The sequence below is a fragment of the Epinephelus moara genome, chromosome 21 (assembly GCF_006386435.1).
Source record: "Epinephelus moara isolate mb chromosome 21, YSFRI_EMoa_1.0, whole genome shotgun sequence".
In the NCBI taxonomy this organism is placed as follows: domain Eukaryota; kingdom Metazoa; phylum Chordata; class Actinopteri; order Perciformes; family Serranidae; genus Epinephelus; species Epinephelus moara.
This window is the reverse complement of record NC_065526.1, coordinates 2,955,593-2,977,221: the sequence shown is the minus strand read 5'-3', so window position 1 is coordinate 2,977,221 and position 21,629 is coordinate 2,955,593. Positions and strand designations below refer to the sequence as shown.

Below are 21,629 nucleotides of genomic sequence, written 5' to 3'. Positions count from 1 at the left end.
TTTAGTGGACTAACTTTGCACTTGAAGGTTGCCCGTTCACTTACGTTTTAACAGGTCTGACGCTACTATGCGCCCCGGCTGTATCTAGGCTAACGGCTAACATGCTAACTATTATTTTTATGTCACTAGTCACTTGAAACAAATTTAGGACGATAGGAGACAGGTTGAAATAAACCGAAATTTCCCTTTAATTGCTCCCCGCTGCATCATCAAGGAACCTGTACCCCTACTCGGACGACGCGTGTGCACGTAGGCATATCCCGCGCCTAGATCCATGATCTGCTGTTAGTAGCAAGCAAGCTATCACCACGGGCGTCATGTGGCAGATTACCAGGTGTAGGTAAACCAGCAACAAAACGAAAAAACACAGACAAGGACGAAGCTGTAACGTTAGAGGAAAAAAGAAAGGAGGTCTGAGAAGGTTTAAGTTACATGATTAATAAGCATCTGGAAGGTTAACAAAAAAAACAATTTACCATCATGTTTGAAGTACAAAGTGCAAATGGAATTTTGAGCTAAAAACTTAATATTTAACTAATTTTGCTTCAAATTTTACTCTGGCCTCTCCTTTAAGCTTGTATTCAACATAATACTGTATTATCTCAATGAAAAGTACTGAAACAAATGTTTGTGACAGAAAAAGGCAATTCATTATTTTGGCTGGTAAAAAATATGTTTGGCCCGTGGACTTTTTTCATCTACCAGTCTCTGTGGCCGGTGAGCCAAAAAGTTAATTTTCAGCCCTGGCCGTAGAGGCATGAGAGAAAAGTTTTCTGTACAATTCCAAGGTGACACACGGAGAGTAACTGATATACAAATTTTTGTACCACGTTACAGTAACCTGATACTTTGAGCAGTACCAAATCAATCTAACACATTATTTATATGATTTCATTAATATAACAGGCGAGAGTTCTGACCGTAGATTAGTTTCGATGTTTACAAAAACTTGGGGAAGACTTTTTATGAGTGGCCTTTAGCTCTGCTAGTTGTGTTGTAGTGGCCACACTGTGACTGTCTGCATTTCAAATCAGAAATCAGACCCAGTGAGTCCAAGAGTGATGCTGAACTGAAATTAATCTTTAGAAAAGTGTGGCAGCTCTGACTTAAAATGTGCTGTTGACCGATTCCTCTCTGTCTCCCCCTCCTTTGGCAGGTCCCTCGTCCTGTGGTCAGCTGCTGATTGGCAGATCGTCGTACACTGAACCGCAGGACGGCCTGATGCCCTGGATGGTGGGAGGGGAGGTGGGAAAGAAGGGAGAGAGTCCCTGGCAGGTAACTGACTTCAAACCTGTTGAAGACGATGAGCTCATGTTTCCAGTTATTCTCTACATAAAAACCTTTTCAAACATTTATAATGTTCCAGAGAAAATGTTTTCAGGGGGTTTCAAAATTAATAAAGTGAATGTGTCTGTGTGTGCAGGTGCTCTTACTGAATGCCAGAGGGCGTTTTCACTGCGGAGGCGTCCTCATCGATGAGAGCTGGGTCCTGACCGCCGCTCACTGCCTCGAAAACAACTTCAAATTCAGCGTACGACTGGGTGAGCCTTCACTGTGCTGACAACAAACACTGAGCAACACAATTCAAAACGTTAACTCCAGTTAATGAAGCTGGGGCAGACAGACAAATGCACTGCTCTCCCCTCTCTGTCCTAAGCCCCTCCCACCAGACAACCACAGGCCTGTGTACACACTTCACACAGTGGCTGTGTCCGAAATCACTCCCTACTCACTAAATAGTGTGTTCGCCATTTTGTAGTGCTGTCCGAATGTTTAGTGTAAATTAATATACCCTATATAGTGGACTCATAGTATCCCACAATGCAGCGCGAAAAGTAGTGTACAAGGAATTAATCAAAAGCCTCTAATATAATTTAATAAAAGGCAACGGCAAGGAGAAAAGGTGTTCAGCCTTGATTTAAAAGAACTGAAAGTGTATTTATTTTTGTATTTATTCATGTGGGAAAATATGGTCAGTATTATGTATTTATCACACAAATGAATTTATTATTTATTTCGAAAACCCGCCAGATGACATCGCTCTGGCTCGTTTTAATTGTGCGACAGTAATGACATACTTAACTACGCGACGGAGTAGTGTCCGAAAGTGTTTTAATTTCATCAGACCACAAATGAGACAAGAGTTAGCTAACGTTAGCCATCCCAGTGCCCCCCCCCCTCCCTCACTCCTCACCGCTGCAGACTGCTTCCCCTGGAGGAGAGCGGGCAGCAGCTCCAGAGAGAGAACTTCTGTCTAACCTGTGTAACGGCAGCAACAGTAAGGTTGCTGATCCGGCGTGGAGTCGGGACTGTCCGGTCTCCTGGAGCCGCTGACTGGGGGTCAGTCTCTGGATTCGCTGTCCACTCTCCTACTGGCGAGGTGGTCTGTAGTGGCAAGGAGTAAAGGCAGAGGACACACTGTGATTGTAGGCTCTAGCTAACGTTAGCTACATAAACGTGAACTTGAAGCTGCAGCTGTGTGTTAATTTTGACAGCTATTTTAGATTTAGTCTTCTGAGAATAATGCTTATTAACGCTGCTCTGATGTGACCGTCTTTGCTGGCTACTGACACATCCTGGTGCAGACTATTTACTGGAGTTTACCAGCCTGTCACTCGTGCGGCATTTAAAGACAACTGCAAGCACGACTGTTCTCAGCGTTCACTGTCCGATAGTCCACCACTAACATTTTCATCACATCTCGTCTACGAAAACGAAACATAGGTTTCTTCTTAGTTTTTATTATCAAGATCAATTTTTATCTCGTCAGCGTCTTGTTTTGGTCAAGAAAAAAGTTGACACAAAATTATTGTCATAGTTTTCACTCCTGCCACACAGTAGATTTTCTGAAGCCTGAAAACAGAGCCAAGAGGATGAGCAAGAGTTTTGTTTGAGTTAACGTAGATTACAACATGTGCAAAGGTTATTATGGGATTTTTGCCCAATGAAGCCAAAATTGAACTGCCTGCTCCAGCTGTAAATGTACAGCAGTGAATCTTTAAAAACAGGGAGTCAAACAAAGAGAATTTGTGGAGATACAATTAATGAACTGTGAAAACTAATATCGCTTCATGTGCAAATTAGTTTTCACAAATTTTTAAATTAAGAAACTTAAAGTATGAATCTCAGAAAAAAACTTTTAACACATGAAGATCTATTCACTCACTCTACACTGTAAATGTGTCTCATACATCTTTGGACTTTCAGGGAAAGTAAAATAAGACACTTACCGCCTCCTCTAACAGACGTCAACCTGCATCTGTCTCTTCAGGTGATTATGAGCGTCACAGAGACGAAGGCACCGAGGTGACGCTGGGGGTCGCCGAGACCTTCAGACACCCCCACTACAACAGCAGGACGGTGGACAATGACATCGCCCTGCTGCGCCTGCAGTCCCCCACCCCCTTCTCCCAGTACATCGTCCCCGCTTGTCTGCCGGGACGCGAGATGGCTGAGCGGGTGCTCCACCTAAACGGCACCATCACTGTGGTGACCGGCTGGGGCAAAGAAGACCTGGACAGCACCAGGTTCAGCTCGGCGCTCAACGTCATCAATGTCCCGCTGGTTGAGCGGAGCATCTGTTCCCACCAGATGTCCCACAATATCTCCAACAACGTGCTCTGCGCCGGGATCCTTGGACAGAGGATGGACGCCTGCGAGGGGGACAGCGGCGGACCGATGGTCACTCTGTACCAAGACACCTGGTTCCTGATCGGCCTGGTGTCCTGGGGTGAGGGCTGCGGCAGGGAGGACAAGCTGGGCATCTACACCAAAGTGTCCAACTACAACGAGTGGATCGACAAAGTGCGTGAGGACTGGGACAAAGGTCAAAATCCACGAGAACCCCCGAGAGTCTGAACCACCTCGGCCCACAACAGTTGATGAGTCTGGTCTGGTAAAGCCACATTAAGACCTCAGTGCAGTAAAGATGTTTATAAATAAACTGATTGTGTCTCAACACGCTTTGGTTTCCTTTTTTACCAAGAACACCAACTTTACTTTCAACGTCACACTGACGCCCAAAATAATGCTCGAAATATGTTCAGATAAATATCAGCTGCACTGGTGCGACCAAAACAAATATTTAGTCACACTTGACAGATCTGTCGTCACAGTCTGGAGCTCTGTATTTTAACAACTATCATCTGAAATCAGATTCAAACATTCAGGTTCCCCAGAGGATGAATCCTGTAAATCCTGTAGATGCACATTTCCCCCCGGGATTAATAAATCTTCTCTCTTTATCTGGTTCACTAATTTAAACAGTGTTTTCTAACAAACATCAACACAGCATCTCTGCATCATCATTTTGAAATGGGCGGTCACAGGGTAACGATTCAATTATTAAACGTTTATCGATTCATCAAAATGTTTTTTCTCTTTCTTTTAAAATATAGCAGAATGAATTTTTGGTGATCCGTAATTAAATAAACAGATTATTTTACTTGCGTACAGTCTGGCTCTTATCCAGGTTGCCTTCCTCTCTTTTGAGCCAGGGGGCGCCGGTCGGATTGTGTCCATCTGCGGACACTCACGCTTGTCCACTGTGGGATATACAAAAAAAATGGGAGCAACACACACCTGCGTAGGGTGCTCCCCTCGTTAATGTTAGTAAGATGTCATATTTAGACATTAAAATAAAGCAAGCTGCAGCTGCTGTCTTATATGAGGATGATTCAGTACAAGTTAACTTTAGCTCGTCCTCGCTGTAGACCTCTTTTGTTCCGTCAACAATGTGTCATGAACAAACATTTACAAGATTGATTATTGACATTGTGAACTGATGCCGATTCGTCCACGTCCGCATTGCAATGCATCTAAGAATCGTTTATTCCCCCCCTAAAGAGGAACGTATCCACAGTCAGTGTGTTACCTACAGTAGATGGTGGTTGGCACACCCCAGTTTGGAGAAGCAGGCTGGAGTCCAGCATGGAAGCTAAGAGATGTGCTGCTGTGGAGGGGTCTGTCAGAGTGATTTCCAACTAGAGACTGGATTTGTTACATCACTCTCTTCAAAGCCAGACTCCACTGAGAAAACAGGTGATTTAACATCTCTGTACACAGGAGCTGCTGGTCTACTGCTGCCTCCATCTGTTGGTTAGTTTGTGTTATTGTGTGACTTTGGTGATTAAAGGGTTTACTCAGATTCACCAACGTCACACAATAACACAAACTAACCAACAGATGGAGGCAGCAGTAGACCAGCAGCTCCTGTGGTCAGTGAGGTACAATTACTGTTTTAGTCAATGGAGTCTGGCTTTGAAGAGATTATAGATGTGGAACTGAGGCTGTTAACGGCTTCCCTGTCTGAACAGGCTGTCTGACAGAAAGGTAAAGCAGTGAAAACACTTTCAGTATGGCGTACACTTTAACTGATAGTGATTTTTTTAGGTGCTGACCCCTCCACAGCAGTACATTGTTTAGCTTTTGTGTCAGACTCCAGCCTGCTTCTCCAAACTGGGGGCGTGTCGACTGACAGCTACTGTAGGTGATACACTGTCTGTGGGTAAGTGCCTCATACACCTCCAAAGAGTCCAAACTGTCCCTTTAAGTTGATTTAAAGACACGGGTAGTGCAAAATCCCACAGAGCAAACAAAGCTGATCACTGACTGATGAACACATGAATTTATTCATATTGAAGAATTAGCATACACTAACACAGCAGCAGTGTTAAAGGGACGCAGCGTCATGTGATCATCTGTGTTACAGGTGATTTTGTTACACTGACAGAACAGAGCTGCACACTGTGTTTCATTATGTAAATATGTACATATACTGAGGTCTGATGCGGCTCATGATGACATCAGGTCAAGTTTAAATTACTGCTTTTAATCGAGCACCACAAAAGACACACCTGAGGTTCACACACAAACACACTTGAACACACACAGTGTTCTTGTATCAACAGATAAATATAATCTGTTCCTAACTTTAAAGGAGCAGTGTGTCAGATTTAGGGGGTTTGATGGCGTCTAGCGGAGAGGATTACAGATTGAAACCAGCTCAAACTTCTCGTGGTTAGAGCTGATTTATCCACAGAGATGTCCTCCTGTTACTGTACTTGCACACCAAAAGCTGCAAAGCAGCCGAGGTCGCCCAAGACGTCATACATTGGAACATTCGATTGTGCTTGTCAATTTAAAGGAGCCACAAAGCAGGTTCCTGGCTGGAGCACAGCGCCTTTGCCGGCTAATTTATTTGCATTCTTCACATTTGCACAGACAAAATGTTCAGCAGACCACAATTAGCATGCTAGGCGTTATATTAGCATGGATTTATTCACCCCTAGTTTAAAAAATTCTTTCTCAATATCACCTCACAGGGCAAACCAACTACTCGGGACTCGGCTTCCCACGCCTGCTCCTTCTGATTTCAGTCCCTATATATAAACAGGCTTGAATCATAACGGACTCGGTGTCCAGCTACAGCAGTGATTAGCTTCTCTCTCACTTTGAAGTAGTAACGAATGTGTGGTAGGAACAAAAGTTTCCGAGGATGTTTTCTGGGATCCACACAAGTGATGGACATCTCCTTTTCGATTGGTGGCTGGTCATTTGCAGACGAAATGCGTCATAGCTAATCTGCATAAAGTTTATGACTCCCCAACTTTCATCTGACGCTCTAGTCGCCAATACGCGGACGCTTTGCAGCTTTTGCAGCTCTTGGTGTGCACGTACAGTTGGTGTGCACGTACAGTTAGAAACAAACAGACCAGGTGAATAAAACTGATAAAACCACTGAGTAAAGCAGTTTCTCATTTAAAAAAATCAGTGTTTATCCAACACTCGTCACAGAGGAGCTGCTAACTGTGTTGGCCGGCTCAAAAACACAAACATCCCTCTCTAGAGTAAGTGTTTGGTTTGTCTGTTCTGGGCTACTGTAGAAACATGGCGGTGCAACACGGTGATCTCCGTAGACGAGGACCTGGGGGGTATTCCAGAAAGCAGGTTATGTGAAAACTCAGAGTAAGTTAACCCAGAGATGAGGGAAACTCTGAGTTATCCGTTCCAGAAAGAGAGGTAACTGAAACTCTGAGTCAGTCACCATGGTAACAGACTCTGTGAACATAACCTGCTCGCTGGCAGGTTTTCTTCAATAAACCCTGAGTTTCTCTCTGTCTCCTCCCTCTTACACGCTGTTTCATTTCCTCATTCATTCAGTCCGTGTCAAAGCTTGTATGGAAGCGCATTCATTAGCGGAGATTTACCGTCTGTCACAGTCTAAATCCTGCTGGATATTAGTTTGTTACTCAGGACTGTCTTAAGTTACTGAATTTATGCACATCAATCATTTCTTTGGACATCAGTTTTTGTCTTTACATTCAAATATTACACAGCGAGAATTCACCCTCAGCTCAGAATCAAACCTCTGTCCTTTTTATATTTATTATTTTTTATAACACTGTGCACAAGGATCAGACTGTCAGTCTGTTAGAGCAGCTCCCAAATGTTTATTGCACATAATGTGTAGGTCTAATTATTTAAATTTTAAAAATCGGTATGAAGCTTTAGACACGTAGTATCAATGACTAATGATCTCTATCACTGATGTCATTGGTCGCACTGATGGAACATAATTCCTATAGCCTAATATTGGGGATTATATGTTAATATTTCTGAGTGAGCAATGGTGCAGCATTTCAGTGTCTTTAAATTTACTACATTTGTAGCTGAAATAAAGTCACTGAATGCTGTTGAGTCAAGATACAAATAGATGTGCAACATTTTAAAATCTACTGTATTTTAACCTCAACGTCTTTTCAAGTGCAAATCACCAAACATATTATTACTGGGTCAGACTGTGAGTTTACAGTCATGTCTTTATGTCTTTGATCTATAGCCTAGCCTATATGTTTTAAATCTTCCTATTTTTCAGTTGCTGCCTCCTGTGTTTTTCCCCATCAGATTAAATCTGAACAAATATATTATTATATATTATTAATATAATGTAATGTATCTACAGCCTGATACACAGTCAGATTCCACCACTTTATCTTCATTAAGGAAATGTAAGTCTGATAAATGATGAATAAACTTTTTTATTAACTTTATGGTTAACTTATTGACACTTTCCTCGCTCTGACTCAGGCTCTTCTTTTAAAGATAAACGTGCACCGTCTGCTACACATGCATTAATATCTCTACATCCACTGGATTAAAATGGAGGCGCTGTCTTTTATTTACCTGTTGCCATGGTGAATCGTGGAGTCGGAGCTCCATTGATGATGGCTTTTTATTGTCGGCTTAACTCAGAGTGAACATACTCAGAGTTGACTGAACTAACTCAAATCAGCTGTTCTGGAACCGGTAACTCAGAGTTTCTCATCTCAGGGTAAATCAACTCAGAGTTTGTTGAACCTCCTACCTGGAATACCCCTCTGCTCCCTATGTAGATATAAACGTCTCATTCTGAGGTGGGGAAAACACACCTCCTATTTTCAGGTGATTATACTCATTATATTTCTGCCGATGTGTCCCCCTAAATCCTCCACCCTGCAGCTTTAATTGAATCATTAACAGTATCATAAGAAAACACTGAACAAACAATCTGCAGCTTTAAAGTTACATCTCTGATTCAGTTTGTACAATCAGGATCCTGAGATCAGAACACATTTCATCCTGCAGTGATTATACGCTGAGCTAAGTCTTTGTTTTATTTACTAACTCCAGCTTAAGACATCTGATGGCTTGTTAATCATGTTTAATATGTTGAGTTAAAAACTAGACTCTGTACAAGCTGTAAAAAACTGAAACTGTTAAACTGAAGATTTAAAGGATTCACAATTTGTTGTATTTTAAAACTTTGTGCTGTCAGAGCCAAACGACGAGTCGACCCACACAGGTGTGCTGAGATATTCTGGATGATAAGATGCGCTCAGACGTGACGGGAACACGATGAATAATAAAGTTATTTATGCTGTTTTCTGCCTTCACATTTACACACCTGTTGATATTGAATTAGAGATTATGATGCACTGCTGTGGAATTAACTACCCAACAGTTTATAAAGGAGTTCACATGAGCTCAACCTGAAACATCTACAGCAGTAAAATGACTCCGATACATTAATGCTGCAGAAATATTCATCCAAACACATCAGATAAAATAGGAAAACACTTTTTATGCAACATACTGACTTTAACCTCATTGTGCTGATGCAAACATTAACTTGTAGTGAAGTGTTTTCAGTGTGGTTTTGATACTCTGAAGTGAATTATCTTAATACGTCTTCAGTTTGTTATTAAACTGTTTTTATTGGAGTTAAATCTCAGAACTTTAAATACTACTTCACAGATTTATAAATCTGAAGGTGTCAGTTTCACCCTGAGTTTCTCTGTGGACACGTTTCAGCTTCAGATCATTTTAATTGTACAGATCTTTTCCAGACTCGTCACCCTGACTCGTCCTGTGTTTTACATGCTGCATTATCTTCTGTGGAAATGTTTCCATCTAGAGGTAGAAGGTGGAACTGCAACCACAGTGTGTTAAAGGAGAGCCGACACAGCTACATGTGACTGACACAGATTTAAGGTTCATAGTCCTGAAAAATAAAAATTCAAGTAAATTCTGCAGCTTTTTGAAAGAAAAGTTGTTTTTAAAATAGAGTAACAACTCTGTTTCTTTGACCTGTTTTTATGTTTTATCTCGTCGTAATCTGCTGAAAAATATGGATTAAAATCTTTATTTGCTTTACTGCAGTTTGAGGACAAAATAATGTGAACACCTGAAGATAATACACAAACAAACTCAGTAATCTTGGATGTGCTCTGACAGCTGATTCTGTTCTGGATCAGAAAAATACCAACGTTCATTAAAGGAACTGTTTGCAGAGGGGTTGTATGAGGTCATGAGGCACAGTCAGCGTGTTACACACAGTGGATGGCGGTCAGCACGCCCCCAGTTTGGAGAAGCAGCAGGAGTACTGCCACTTTAGCTGAGCGATGTTCTGCTGCTAGTGTGTTTTAGCCACCTAAAACAGTAAGTATCAGCTGAAGTGTTCGCTATATTTAGAATATTTACACAGCTTTACTTTGCTTTCAGGTCACAGACAGAGCAGACTATGTTCTCATCAAAGCCACCAAAAGTTATTTTAATAATGACTGCTGAGGTCTGTCTGACCGAAACATTGCTTTTATATTAACTTAGGAGCACATTAACAGTGTGTGTGGGGCTGGGCGACATGGACGAAAATTTATATCTTGGTATTTTCGGTTCAGTCGCCAATCAAAGCCACGTTTGAAATGTCACAAACACTTTTAAATAAACAGACTAATCAAATTAAAATGCAAAGACAGATTTTTTTTCTGTTTGAAAATAAACAGCTGCACAACATGGAAATGTAAAATATGATATCAAATAAACTTTGACTGTAAAAGGATCAGGAAGGTTTGAAACTATTAAAAATCTCTGTGGGCGGAGTTAAAAAGTCTGTTTCCATCTGTCGGCCTTTCAAATGAATCTGGTGCTTATTTCTTATATAGAGGCCGAGGGAGGGACGGGCGAGAGGTCGACGTAGCTGTCGTCAGCTCAAGTTACCTTCACCTCTCTGTCTCCATCGCGGCATCTTTACTCCCTGACGCACAGACGGCAGGAGGAGAGGCTGCAGCATGAATATAAATGCCACCAAACATAAAGACACAACGCTAACAGTTGAAGTTGAAAGAGCCGGTAAGGTTGGAGCTCGTCAACACCACCAGCGTTAATAATTTAGCACTGCGGCTCGTTTACTGTCGGCGAGATTAACGGGGTTAAAGCTTCACACATCTGTGGGGAAAAAGCTGATATTGAGAGATCGATGTCGGATTTTATGAATTATTATCAGGTCATTCAAATAAATATCGATTATTTGAACCCAGCTCTGTGGAGAGAGGAGGACACACGCGTTGTATCGCCCAGCCCTAACGCCAACTGGTTAACATTAGCACCGAAAGGAATCAGGCAGCGCTCCACGGAAAATCAGCACATATTGCATCACTTCTGCGTCCAGTGTGAACTCATTCTGAAAAAATAATTCTGAAATCATAAGGCCTCCATTGTTTCTTCTTTAATAAGTGATTCACTTCTGAATGTTTCTGCCATCAAAAGCTGATTAAACTTCTTTAAACTGGAGTTATTTCAGACTAATCAAACTGATCAGAAGGATTCAGACTCAATCAGTGGATCTGAATTCTAGTTTTCATTCTTTACTTACTGTTGGAGCCTCTGCTTGCTTTAAGTATTATATCAGCGGAGAATAATGAGTTGAATAGTTTTATTTCTGACCCACTGAGCCCGACTATAAAACAGAAAAAGCTGCTGTCACAGTTTTTACATCTACATGTTTGACTAAAGCTGTCAGAGCACCTAAAGGTCAGTTATTACCTCCGCCAAGGAGGTTATGTTTTCGCCGACGTCGGCCTGTTTGTTTGTTTGTCTGCAAAATAACTCAAAAAGTTATGAACGGATTTTGATGAAATCCAAAGTGGATAAAATAATAAATAAAGTCTATGGTCTGACAGCCTCAACAGCAATTCCAATTTCTAATGAGACGGTGAAAATAGCGCCAACTGGTGGCCGGAAAGCACATCTAGTTCTACTTGCTAAATCTTGTCGTAATTCTAAAGTTGAAATGAATGTTCTGTGTTGGAAAAAAATAAAGTGAAAAATACAAAAAACCATTATATTCTTTGTTGGTACAAAATAAAACCAACATAAATACACCACAGTGTCTCCATGGTGACAGCATATATAACCTAATAATGATAGTGATGCAGATAACCTGATTGTGACGCAGGCTGCAAAATCTGATGCAGAGGGGGAGGGAATATCAGCTACTTGGCGGAGGTCTGCACTCTGAGTGCTTTTCTAGTTTTCTTCTAAAATAAATAAATAAACTGGGTTTATATCTCCCAGACTGTTATATTATTTATATGATCTTATTAATCAGCTTTTTTATTGCCCCCCCCCTTTAAATTAAAGCACTTAGTTATGTACGAATAAAGTTATTATGTATTGTTGTTTGCACCGATGTGTTTATTCAGTCCTAACTTTATAGTCTCTATTCTTTACTTAATTCTTTTAATATTGCTTCATTTTATTTTGTGTTTTTTAGTAATTTTTCATGATTCAGCCTTTAAATTGTTTTCAACTCTTCCTCTTTGTTTTTTTTGTGATTTACATGAAGAAGCTGCTGCAACACTGAAACTCTACAGTCAGTTAAAACAAGTGACATTAACCCTTCAGACCTTCACGTCTGTTTTTAAGTGAAATTAAATCTCAGGTTGATGAAAACGTTTCAGCTCTGACTTCAGTAATCTTGTTTCTGCCAACAGTCAGAAAAGATCATTAAGGATTAGAAAACAGAGTTCGGACTGAGTTACAGTAGGAGACGGTGAGAAGGTGGACAGAGAGGGAGTCGTTCACCTGCAGGCTGATTTCAGGTCAGTGTGAAGGCGTCTGGTGGAGCAGACGGACGTCCACCTGTCTGTCTGTCAGTCCGTCTGTCCTCGTCTCTTCTTCAGCTCCTGCTCGTATCTCTGCAGCTGAGACAGGAAGCCGGGATTTGGATCGATCTCGTGACGAGCAGTCTTCACTTTCTGGGAAAAAAAAGTGTTGAGGTATTAATGTGTGTCAATCATTGTGATTCCACTCTGTAATACAGGGATGCAGGACACCGGATTTTTTTTGCCGGTATCTAATATGCTGATATATAACAACTAAATACTGATATCGATGTATCCACTTTTTTCTCCAGCTAATTTCAGTGATCATCAAGTCTTTTCTGTAGATAAATTAACATCATATTATTCATGCATAGTCTTATAGTGACGGCCCACCAGCAGATGGAGACATGAAATTAAATGCTTCTCAACATATATAATATTCATTCATTCATTGTGCAAAATAAGAATAAAGCATGTCGGCCGATTCTGATAGTTCTGACAGTACTGTGCCCACTGTAATAGATAATACTATATCAATACTTTATTTTCAAGACAAAAGGATTTATGGTTTTTAAAACACTGATGAATTTAAGATTAACAAAATTTTACGTATGTACATTTACGAATCATGTTTTTTAAATGTTCATGCACCGATCAGCCAGAACATTAAAACAGTGGTGGGTGAAGTGAGTAACAATGATCACCGTGTTACACTACAATGTTCTGCTGGGACACATTTGGTCATAGCATTCATGTGGATGCTACTTGACGCCCTCCACCATCTCAAACACTTTATAGTATGTAGAGCAATAACAGAAAAAGAAGAGAAAGATATTGATTGAAAATTACACTGCATTGTCAGGTCCTATATAGAACAGAGGCTCACACCATAAGACATACAAAGTGATTAAATGTGGACTATCACTGTTAATATTCATACAGAGTACATGAGACAACACTGTGCTGCATTATCAGACGCTAACTGAAACGTGCACAGCAGGAGCACAGAGAGATTATTAATCACAGAAATCACTCTGACATAATAAAACTCAAGACCACAAACTGACAATATGAATATTACAACGACCGACCACAAGCACAACTTTTGTTGGATTTGTTGATTTGTTGAATTTGGTGACTGTGAGCATGAATGCATTCAGTGAGCAGCGTGCTGCTTGAGGGCACCTTGGTAACAGACACCCTGACTTTAATACTTCAGTTCCTGCAGACGACAGCATTCTGCTGCAGTTTGAACAGTCAGTGATATTTCTGACCTCTGATCAGCAGCTCAGAGAACACTGGGACATTACGGCTGTGTCCGACTCAGAATGATGTCAGTTGAATCTAATTTGGCCGTTTTTAAATGAATATTCTATCAATCAGGTTTGTTTTTTTCCATATATAAAGTTTTGAAGTTTGAACGGGCAGCAGCACTCATGTAATATATTAAACAAGCTAACAACGGGTTGGAAATGTGCAACACCACCTCAAACACCTCATCAAGTATTACCAGTTACTGTCAGACCTGAAGCTACGTGCATGTCACCCACCTGCAGTGCGTCGGTCAGCGTCAATCTGCGGTGTTTCATCAGGTAGGCGATGCAGACAGTGGCCGAGCGGCTGCGTCCATTCTTGCAGTAGACGACGCTGCGTCCTCCGCGGTTCGCCTCTTTCTGGATGGCGTCAGCACAGCGGTCGAAGTGAGCATACAGGTCCTCATTGGGGTCGTCGTACACGGGGATCTGAAGCTTGGTGATAGCGGCGGCAGAGGGAAACGGCTGCTGCTTGGACACGTTGATGCAGAGCGTCACCGCCTCCTTCTGGAGGAGCTCGTCGCTACAGGCTGAGCGCGCGTTACTGATGAACAGAGCGCTGGTGACTTTACACAGCTGCAGCATCCTGCGGAGCTGACCCTCACAGGCTTCCTTACTCAGGCACTGATGTTCACAGGAAACTGCCACCTGGTCAGAAAGAGAAGCGTGTGAGCGTCAAAGCTAATAAGTTAACTTTAGTGTTGAAACAATCAGTTCACAAAAATATTATTTATAGAATTATTAAATTAATTTGGACATCAGGAACCATGTTGAGGTCTTTGTTAACTTTTCTTAGGTGCAGTCTGAAGTCTGGTTCAGACCAAAGATTCACAGCAAGACAAAACCATCTCAGAACATTGCAGGAAAAGCTGCAGCAGTGGTCAGTGATGCAGCTTCTGTTAACTGTAACATGCTGTGATGCGCAGCAGACATGTCGCACTATGAGTGTGACTAATGTATTTTGGCCGATATGTTATTTAAATCTTAGTCTGCTTTTATGATGTTGTTTCGGTGGGTCCACAACGGGGGTTTTTTTTTATGTTATGAGTATTTATTTCCTGTGTTTTGGTCATCAGTTTAGAGTTCTGTAATTTATATCTTTTATGGATAAATACATAAAACCTTTGAACCATTGAAGCTATTAAAAGAAGACATGACTTATTTTTTGACATTTTCTTTTTGGACTTCATTAAAGCTATGTTCACACTTAAAAACACATTAAAAAAAGTGTTTTATACAGAACATTGTGATGTCACAGTGAAGTCTGACCTCTGACCTTTTGGATATAAAATGTCATCACATCATCATTTTGTCCAATTAGACATTTGTGTGAAGTCTTGTCATAATAAGCGTCAGAATTTGGGTGTATGGGCGGGAACTCGATACAGCGGTGAGCACTACTGTGCAGACTCTGGCTCCAAATGACGCCACCAGCACGAGATGGCAGCGACTGTGTGTGGGATATTTTGGCTTCGTTTTTGTACAGTGGGAGGAAGTGGACACGAGTCGTCCATCTTTATTTACAGTCTATGATAAAGCTACACTTAGCCGGGCTGATTGTAGCTCATCTTAGATGCATCAGTGTATACGTCTGCTACTAAGTAAAGAAAAATGACACTGTAATGTTGCTCACATCAACACAATGCGAATTTTTGCTTCGCGTTACTCGCACCAGTGTTTTTTCTGTTGACTCACTTCATAGGCGCGAATAACTCGTGACATATCCGAGTGAAATTGCTGATTCAATGAATGAACATATCCTCGAAGGATCTCAATGCTTGGGCTACTCGCTTCATTCATGCTGCTTAATTTGCCTGTTCATGTCCACTGCGTCTATCGTGTCCTTACACTAACTTTACATGAAATTGCATACTTGCAGAAATTGTTTTATTCGCAACCAGTGTCAACACAACATCAGACAGTGTAGAATGTCTCTGACTACATATCTTGCTCATTAGGCTCCAATTATCAGCTTCATTAAAACATATTAATTGATGCAAATACTAATTAACAGTTGAAGTTCTTTCTGAGTTGTTAGTTCCCTTGTTTCGGCTTCTTTTCTTTTAACAAACAAACAAATAAAACCATCGGGGCACTCGGCCAAGTTCAAACCCCGTCTCCCAATGTTAACAAGTGAAAAATAATTTGTGTATCTGTCCCATGATTCAGATCCGCTCCTAAATCTAATGGATTCTTTGTTGCCCCATGCTTCACCCGTCCACAAAGTTTAATCCTTCCGCAATCCTGCTGACAAACACACAAACAAACAAACCGGAAACATGACCTGCTCAGCAGCAGTAATTATATGACTAAATTATGTAACACATATCCGATGATAACAAAGAAACATTCTTTCCTGCTTTAAACTACAAATCTCCAGTTGACCTACACAGGCAGCAGTCAGTGAACGCCTCACACAAGGACAGACTGACTCACATGCAGCCGTCAGCTGACGTTCAGGCCCCGGCTCTCTTCAGATAAACTCTCTGTGGTTTTCAGAGGAAAAGTGTTTCCTGTTCCCTCCTGCAGACGGAGGACGCTTCAGGTTGATCTGGTCTGTTCAGGTCTCCTCATGACCCCCGACTGCTCTGATCGACATGCCGCTGCTATATTTACTGCACGGACTCTGACAGCTGCTCTGCTCTGGGTCCTAGTGCTGATCACGTTCATGACTGACACACGAAACATGGACAAGTGGAGACTGGGAGGAACAGGAAGACTATGATGTTAGGAGTCAGTGGTGGAAGAAGTATTCAAATACTCTACTTCAGTTAAAGTACTAAAACCACACGGTGAAAATATTCTGCTACAACTTAAAGTCCTGCACTCAAAACCTTATTTCAGTTAAAAGGTATGTAAACCAGTCTTGAGAACTGAGACAAATCATGTCCTACCCGAAAAAAATAAATACATTAACTTATATTTTAACTTATTAACCCATGAATTCTGTTGCTGGGGTGAACATTATTTTTAGAGGATTATTTATATTATTATTATTTATATTCTAAAAAACATGGATGCTTCACAGACAGAAGATCTATACAATCAGCAGTGTTTCAAGATTAGGGTCACCAATTCAGTATCTGACCAAATGTCTCCCCTTCTGTTCCTGAGATATGACGCTGAGTAATGTCACAGTCAAGCTGACCTTTGACCTTTTGGATATAAAACGTCATCACTTCATCATTTTATCCTGTTAAGACATTTGTGTGAAATTTAGTCATGATTAGCGTATGAATTCTTGAGTTATGGCCAAAAACATGTTTTTGAGGTCACAGTGATCAGTTCCTCTGCAGTCTGAGTGGACGTTTGTGTCAAATTTGAGAAAATTCCCTCAAGGCGTCATTAGAGCCCAGTTCAGACCAAAGATTTGCCACAACACAAGTTCTGATTTGCAGCTTTTCAGACTTATTTTGTGGCTGAATATAATTTGTAGCTTCTTAAAATCTGAATGAGGATAGTGATAGTGAGATACTGGCTACAGTGATGAAACAAAACCAGCATCAGATGGACTGTATTCATAATCAATACGCCACAATAACATAAATAACCAGCGCCAATTCAGCAGCAGCGACCCACCGTCCGACACCGGCACACTGTGAGGACAGAAACAGAGGGCTCTGTGGGGACGGAGCACCTGCTGCAGCAAGCCAACACGCCGTCTGTGGTCATTTTGACTTGACCAGCGGACTTCACTACAAGCTGATTGGCTGTTGAAACAGGTGACGTGCTTTAAAACCAGCCGCCGGCCATTTGACCAGCTGAGTGTCAGGTGACACCATCAGTCGGCTTGAGTCGAGCTCAGACCGATCAGTTCACACTGCTGACACTTTTCTCTGCGACGTTCTAAAGTGGTTTGCTGTTGTTAAAATGGTCTGCTGAGTGCTGCAGCACAAACACATGATGAATTACAATAGACAGATAAAGTAAAATATAATCCCTTACATCCTACATCAATAAACAAATCCATGAGGATTATGTTTTTCTTGTTGTTTCAATAGACAGAAAATTCACTTCAGAAGGTGCAATTTGTCACATGCCGCATGCTCCAAACAAACGGAGCTTAAAAGGACAAAACAACACACCATTGAGAATGTTTCTCTGTATAGTCTGTGTTGTCATTAGTTGCACTAAAGATAAGTTTTGCTAAATAGCCAACGTTACATGTTACTTGCCAGTGTAAAAGAAACGTTGCAAGTTCAGTAATGAACCTCATCTCTTTGCTCGCTGAGAGCTGTCTCCAGCAGTGGAAAGCCACGTTCATGTTTACTCTTGTTTTGCGTCTTTAACATCACTTCTTTTCTTTACCGTAAAACTTGGTTTCTTGCCAGAAGGTGTTTAGGATGGTGATAAAGGTCACTTGCCAAGAGCGTCAGCCATCTTTTGTGTCATAAAAAGTTATGCTTATAAACCATTTTAATGTGGATGTAGCCTTTGTGGACTGAGGGAAGACTGAACACTAGCGACTCACCATCACCTGTCAAGGTACAAGTGGTATTATAAGACAGGGAGGGCCAGGGCTAGGTAGTTGGTAGGGGTGTAACCATGCATTGATCTGGATCAATACATCAATTTGATGATCAAGCATAGGCATTTTTTTTTTTTCAAATTCTGTGTCACTGTCAAACAGCAGCAGGCAGATAACGGCAAGCAACCGACAAAAAAGACCACGAGGATAATGTTATTTACTCTGGAATAAATCAGCAGCGAGGAACTATTACAGGTCAACAGACAGAGCACACTGTTTGTTACCTGCCTGCATCTCCACTAACTTCTTACAGCAACACAGTAACATCAGCTGCTCTGTTTCAACAATGTTCGGCTGAAAAACCATGCAACACAGGCTCAAATTCAAATGTGCCGTTATGAGAGAGGCAGCGACTGAAACCAACGGTGAGGAAGAAAAAGTCTAAATAATAAATTGAATTGTTAAGCTAAGAGTCGACGAAAACTCTGCTAAAGTGCTTAAGCTAACAACAAAAAACATGTTTTGTCTATGACAGTTATTACTGAGCTGAATTTATACTTTTGTTAAATGATCTTGTTGCTTTAAGGCTGCTGAGAGAGGTTTGTCTTCAGGGCTTTGAGCCAGATAGCCCTGAAATTTTAGGGAAAGATGATGGTTTGGGTTCAAATGAAAACATTTCTTCCAGAAGGTCAACCGTTCTCATGAGCCGTTTTATGAGTGTTAGTCTATTTAAACTGACACCACTAACACACATGAAACATCCAAAATAAGTCCAGAACTTATGGCGCCTTTCTGAAATCTTTCTCCCGTGCCTCCATCTTTGTTTTGATACACTTCCTGCCAAATGCCGCTGACTGAGACCTCTGCTGACCTCAGCGTGGAAAAAAACATCAGCACCATCAAGTGGATCAGAAAAATAATTGATTTTATCATTGTAGTACCAAAGGTTGTATTAAAATGTGTATTGCAAAAATAATGTTCATTAAAAAATATTGACACTGGGCATCCCTGTATGAAAACAATATCCCCACAAATATCACAATACTATGCTGTAACCACACATACATATTTATATCTTTGTGCATCTCTCTCTGCAGCTTTTTTATGATAATTTTGTATATTGTTGTTTTTCTTAAAACAATATCATCAGTAAGGGAATTTCAGTATCAGCCAAGGCTAATGGAAACACACGTACAGTCACATGTACCTCAAAGAAGATCATTCAGTATGTGTTCAAATACATGTGACCTGACTGATGCTCATCATCACCGTCATCTATTTCTGTTTTACAGTTACAGAGAGCTTCACTGGTAAAATCTTCACTTTTTCCTCAGTGTTAATGAACGCACTTCTAACATATGGAAACATCCTCTCAGTGAAAGTGTGTGTGAAGGTGTGTATGTGTGTGTTAGTATCAGGATCAGAGAACGACAGTTTTCCTCTGTTACAGTCCAGACTGACTCTGATCCTCTGGAGCTTCTCCTGCACTCTGAGAGCAGTGGATGGGTGTGATGGGGAGAGCGCTCTGTATTTGCCACCGGACAAGAACTGAATTCTCCATAATCCAGACCACATGTCTCCTTTCCTCTGGACAGACTCTGCTAACACACCCAGTTCCCAGTATGTACTGTCTCCAACCTCGACGTCCCAGCTGTGAGTCCCTGAGTTAAAGCCCTCAGAGCCCAGGACAGAGCAGTAGTTTAACCTCTCTGGATTATCAGGAAGCTGCTGCCTCTGTCCTCGTCTCACACTGGTCAGATCTTCAGACAGGACGAGTCTCAGATTAGCAGTGTTTGGGTCCAGGATCAGAGGAGTGTAGGAGACCATGTCCTTCATCTTGTTCCAGATGTTGAAGGTCAGGTTGCCCAGGTGTTTGGCCTCGTCTATCAGAGCTCCTGAGAGCAGCTGTGGATCATCCAGCAGGGGGCGCTGCTGGACTCTGTCCACTGCAGCCTTGTAGTTGAGCAGGAATGAGACGTCTTCAGCTCTCAGCTCGTCCTCTGTGGCTCTGACTGTGTCTGAAAGAGCTGCTATCTCTCTGCTCAGAGCCTCCATCTTCTCCTTCATCATCTGACTCTTCTGCTCCTCTTCCTCCCTCAGTGCAGCCATCCTGGCCTCCTCTTCCTCCTCTAGAAACTGGTGAAGCTTCTTGAACTGCTCCTTAATCTGCCTCTCTGTGCGTCGGGCCTGGACCTTCATGTGTTGTGCTGTTTGATCAAACTTCACTTTAACTTGTTCACAAACCTTTAACTTCTTCTTTAAGGGCTCCAGAGTTTCCTCAAGTTCCTTCTTGTGTTGTCGTGCAGCTTCATCGACGGGTCTGAATCTGTGGTCGGCGTGTTTTTCTGAATCTCTGCAGACGAGACAAACTGGCTGCTGATGGTCCAGACAGAAGAGTTTGAGTTTCTCAGAGTGCAGACTGCAGAGAGCCTCTGAAGCGCTCTGATCTCTCTCCTGTAAGAAACTCTCACACAGGTTCTTTAGAGCAAAGTTAGGAAGTGCTAAGTCTTTTGAGTGTCTTCTCTGACAAACTGGACACTCACGTGCTGGTTTCTCTGTCCACCAGTTCTGCAGACAGTCTTTACAGAAGCTGTGGCTACATGACAGGATGACAGGATCTTTAAAGATGTCACGGCAGACAGGGCAGCAGAGATTGTCCTCTAATCTGGACGCCATTTTGTCTGAGTGACGCTGTGAACACAGCAGGCAGACAGCTCAGCCACTCCCTGTTCCCTCAGAGTTACTTTCACTTGGAGTCGTTGTTGCTGTAAAACTCTGGTTCAGTGTGAGCAGTCAGCCGCTGGTTTAAGTGGTGATATTCCAGTGTTCCCAGTGTTCCTCCTGCAGCTGCCCTCCTTCAGTGGAAGTGGTGGTTTTGGTCTGAAGGTGAATCTAATTGTCAGTGTGTGTCTCAGTGAGGCACAGTAAGAACCTGTTCCACCTGACTCACCTGTATGTGTCAGGTGAGTCAGGTGATGGGCGGAGCTTTATCATAACAGTTTCTCAGGTTGAGTTTCATCTCAAATTGTTGATGCTCATCTTTACATGACAACCTGTACTCCCTTTCCATTACCACCTTAGGCCGCGCAATCAAACCATGCTGCGTCGATTAGCATTCTACATTCACATTGGTTTTTAGCTTCATGACCTACTTAATCGAAATATTTGTCAAAATTGGAAATTAACGGATTACCAGTTTCAACACTAATGATAAGTTAAAGTTAATACCTGGAGATGAGTTTTGTAGTAGATGATGTGATGTTGTCTTTGAGGAGCCTCGACAGCCTGGTCCGGTTAGCATCGTTAGCACCATTAGCATAATTAGCGTAATTAGCCACAGGTGGAAGTTTCCTCCACAGGTCGTTGTTGTTAAAATCAGTCCTCAGTATCTTCGGTGCTGTTTTTCAAAGTGAAAGAAACACTCAC

General features: G+C 41.8%; 3 protein-coding genes across 7 annotated transcripts in view; 1 reads left to right on the top strand and 2 right to left on the bottom strand.

Moving 5' to 3' along the window:
* The window catches only part of proca (protein C (inactivator of coagulation factors Va and VIIIa), a), an 11,792-nt gene extending 7,834 nt beyond the window's left edge, over window positions 1-3,958 (top strand). For both annotated transcript variants that reach the window (XM_050074948.1, XM_050074949.1), the window contains exons 8-10: window positions 1,157-1,275; window positions 1,424-1,541; window positions 3,272-3,958. In XM_050074948.1, coding sequence (XP_049930905.1) covers window positions 1,157-1,275; window positions 1,424-1,541; window positions 3,272-3,858 — 824 coding nt within the window. In that variant the 3' untranslated portion in view covers window positions 3,859-3,958. The remainder of the gene's footprint in view (window positions 1-1,156; window positions 1,276-1,423; window positions 1,542-3,271) is intronic.
* On the bottom strand, window positions 1,433-21,603 carry dusp28 (dual specificity phosphatase 28). 4 transcript variants are annotated; one of them, XR_007571998.1, is made up of 6 exons: window positions 16,172-17,023; window positions 13,973-14,383; window positions 12,403-12,575; window positions 4,454-4,581; window positions 2,260-2,385; window positions 1,433-1,570 (listed from the first exon to the last, which is right to left on the bottom strand). XR_007571998.1 is itself a non-coding variant. In XM_050074972.1 (3 exons), exons 2-3 carry the CDS (start codon window positions 14,318-14,320, stop codon window positions 12,471-12,473), a joined length of 453 nt encoding a protein of 150 aa, XP_049930929.1. In that variant the 5' UTR covers window positions 14,321-14,383; window positions 21,432-21,603; the 3' UTR covers window positions 12,439-12,470. The 4 variants fall into 4 exon arrangements, 2 of the variants coding, with proteins under 2 accessions (XP_049930929.1, XP_049930930.1); XR_007571999.1 differs by lacking the exon at window positions 4,454-4,581 and having other exon boundaries at window positions 1,549-2,385; XM_050074972.1 differs by lacking the exons at window positions 1,433-1,570; window positions 2,260-2,385; window positions 4,454-4,581; window positions 16,172-17,023 and adding an exon at window positions 21,432-21,603 and having other exon boundaries at window positions 12,439-12,575.
* Window positions 18,890-21,076, bottom strand: LOC126409060 (nuclear factor 7, brain-like). Its single transcript, XM_050074947.1, has one exon. The coding sequence runs from the start codon at window positions 20,877-20,879 to the stop codon at window positions 19,479-19,481; it is 1,401 nt and encodes a 466-aa protein (XP_049930904.1). The 5' UTR covers window positions 20,880-21,076; the 3' UTR covers window positions 18,890-19,478.
* Window positions 21,604-21,629: the final 26 nt, after the last annotated feature.